The 2,838-nt window shown below is 35.6% G+C and overlaps 1 protein-coding gene across 1 annotated transcript in view; it reads left to right on the plus strand.

Moving 5' to 3' along the window:
• LOC111089239 overlaps positions 1–2,061 on the plus strand; it is a 12,772-nt gene extending 10,711 nt beyond the window's left edge. The window contains exon 2 of the mRNA XM_022401375.1: positions 114–2,061. Coding sequence (XP_022257083.1) covers positions 191–1,357 — 1,167 coding nt within the window. The 5' untranslated portion in view covers positions 114–190 and the 3' untranslated portion in view covers positions 1,358–2,061. The remainder of the gene's footprint in view (positions 1–113) is intronic.
• Positions 2,062–2,838: the final 777 nt, after the last annotated feature.

Below are 2,838 nucleotides of genomic sequence, written 5' to 3' on the forward strand. Positions count from 1 at the left end.
CTCTGTAAAACTTAATCTGAACAGACTGATACAAAGTTAAACAATGCGATGTTAGTATCACTCATTGCTATTAAACGCTTGTTAACGATCGTTATTATTTTTTACCGGTACAGGGAAGAAATGGCGCGGCCTCACGCCGCTAGAGAGAAGACCTTACGTGGAAGAGTCAGAACGGATACGTGTACAGCACATGCGCGACTTCCCAGACTATAAGTATCGACCACGTCGAAGGAAGCAGCATATCAAACGTGGAGCTAGAAAAGGGCCAATCTCTTCACTTCAGAAAACTCGCTCTCCAGAAGCGTCAAGCTGTCAAAACCATCGTCCTTTCTACCATCTTTCCAGACCTAGTGAAATAAACGGTGTCCAAACTCCCGAGTCTTCTCCTCACGGAAGTCCAAGGTCCGAGATCTCGCGACAAAGAGTCTACTCTGATTCATCCACTAAAGGCAATGGTGGCTTCGATTTTATTCGCTTTCTTCCAACGCCTGAAATGTCTCCGGTCGAAATGGAAGATTTCGCTTTGCGTTACAATTTGAAGGAGGAACTGGAGAAGAGAAACCCTTTTGTTCAGGTAACAACCAAGGAAGACCCACAACAGAGAATATCAGGAAGTCAGTGTGCGGTTAAATTGAATGATTCTTCCACTACATTTCCGGAAGGTAAGAGACTTTCTAGAAAGCGAATATACGAAGAAAGAGAAGCTGGGATTATAGGTCCTAGTCCTAACCTGTCGGCCTTAACAATGAGAAACTCTTATAACTGGAATAAAAATTCTCAGCAAGGTCTTTATTCGTCTCATCTAAGAGACGTGTCTTCGCCAATAGACAAGACGTCAATATATCGCCCATCCTGTGCCCTGGGGCGTGAAACCGGTTTCCTCTCCACGTTCAATCAAGGCTCGTATTCCTCATTTGAGACTTCTTTAATGGAAGAGAGACACGATTCCACACCAGTGATCCAACATGCGCGGTTTCCCTTATTATCCAACAATGATTACCCCTCCCGACAAGACGGCAACCACTCGAGTGTGATGGGTATAGAGCAGGTGTTAAATAATACTTTAACGCCTTGTTATCCAGAAGGTCGCTCTGAAGAGCCGACATTATATCCATTGGACTTTTCCGGAGTCTATGGACCTAATCCAGATTTCAACTTCCAAAGCTCTTGTGAAAACCTCCCGATCTTCACCTCTCAACCAGTTTCTTCTGTCGACACTAACTACGGACAAGATGTCCAGATATCTTCCAACCGAATTCCTTCTTCAACGTATTCAAGCCTTCCTTATCAGGACTTTATGGACGATCCCTGTGGGGTCATTGCAGCCTTGAAGGAAACCAGACAGATATTTACCTGAATCCACCAGACATCATGTTTGTGTTTTTAAGCCCAGTCGTTTAAAACATTAGGGTATTTACTGGGTGAATACCTAACTCTTCCACACACCAGGGAAAGTATCCCACCATTATAAGGTGTTAATAATAAAAAGACGTTTCATCTTTTCCATCAGCAGACGTGAACTCGAGAGCAGAAACTTGAATTTGAAATTCTCTGTTAAGAGTTTTTATTTGCGTTTTATGTCAATAACTTGTTACGAGAAAAAAGTGTGGTAAGAATCTTTTATAGACTTTGTCCTAAAACTGAGCAACCTAAGGTAAAAACCCAAATCTAGCAACGCTTATCAAAAAACAATGTTACACCTAAATTGTTGGTTACGTAAGGAAAAGTGTTTCAGCACCAAATACCAAACGTGCCTTTTTTTACGTACTCGTGAATACGGTTACCTAGTCAAGGTTAGGACAAATATTGATGTTAAATAAACATTGTAAATTACTATAACGTTAACATAGATTGCTCAATGGAATTCCATGTTTTATTGCCACGTGCCTTAAAGATACAAAATTAAATGTTTGTTTCAAAATAACATGAAGATATGTTGCTCATATTTACGGATGCAACATGAACATGAAATGTTTTTTTTTACAATATTTTGCTTGATTTTGATGTTACTTATGGATATTAGCGTTAAACGTGTTTCAAAATAACAATATTTTGTTTAGTTTGAAGTTGACAAGTACTTCTTTCTATATATGTTCTTCTTTACTTTTTAAAACACTATTAATGTCCAAAGTATTCCGTTCAAATATCAAAGTTTTTGAACATATATATATACACACATTCCAGGTGTAGTATCTTGGTCTATCGTATGAAGCTTTTATTAATACATACCTTTCAATGTTTGTTAGGACTTTAAAATCCCTGTTTTCCGTCTTAATTGTGAAAACAGAAATGATTGTGACCATGATACAAACTGGTAGCGTTGAGAACACGCAAGTTAAGATCGTCGAAACATCTATTGTTTTAATAACCTTACACGTTTTGTGTTAAAACTTAAAACAAACACAATTATAAATTATGTGTTTTTCTTATAACACAGTTATAAATTATATGTTTTTCTTATAACACAGTTATAAATGATATGTTTTTCTTATAACACAGTTATAAATTATGTGTTTTTCTTATAACACAGTTATAAATTATGTGTTTTTCTTATAACACAATTATAAATGATATGTTTTTCTTATAACACAGTTATAAATTATATGTTTTTTATTATAACACAGTTATAAATGATGTGTTTTTCTTATAACACAGTTATAAATTATGTGTTTTTCTTATAACACAATTCTAAATATGTTTTTCTTATAACACAATTATAAATGATATGTTTTTCTTATAACACAGTTATAAATTATGTGTTTTTCTTATAACACAATTCTAAATATGTTTTTCTTATAACACAATTATAAATGATATGTTTTTCTTATAACACAATTA

This window comes from Limulus polyphemus, unplaced genomic scaffold (genome assembly GCF_000517525.1).
Source record: "Limulus polyphemus unplaced genomic scaffold, Limulus_polyphemus-2.1.2 Scaffold5651, whole genome shotgun sequence".
In the NCBI taxonomy this organism is placed as follows: Eukaryota; Metazoa; Arthropoda; class Merostomata; order Xiphosura; family Limulidae; genus Limulus; species Limulus polyphemus.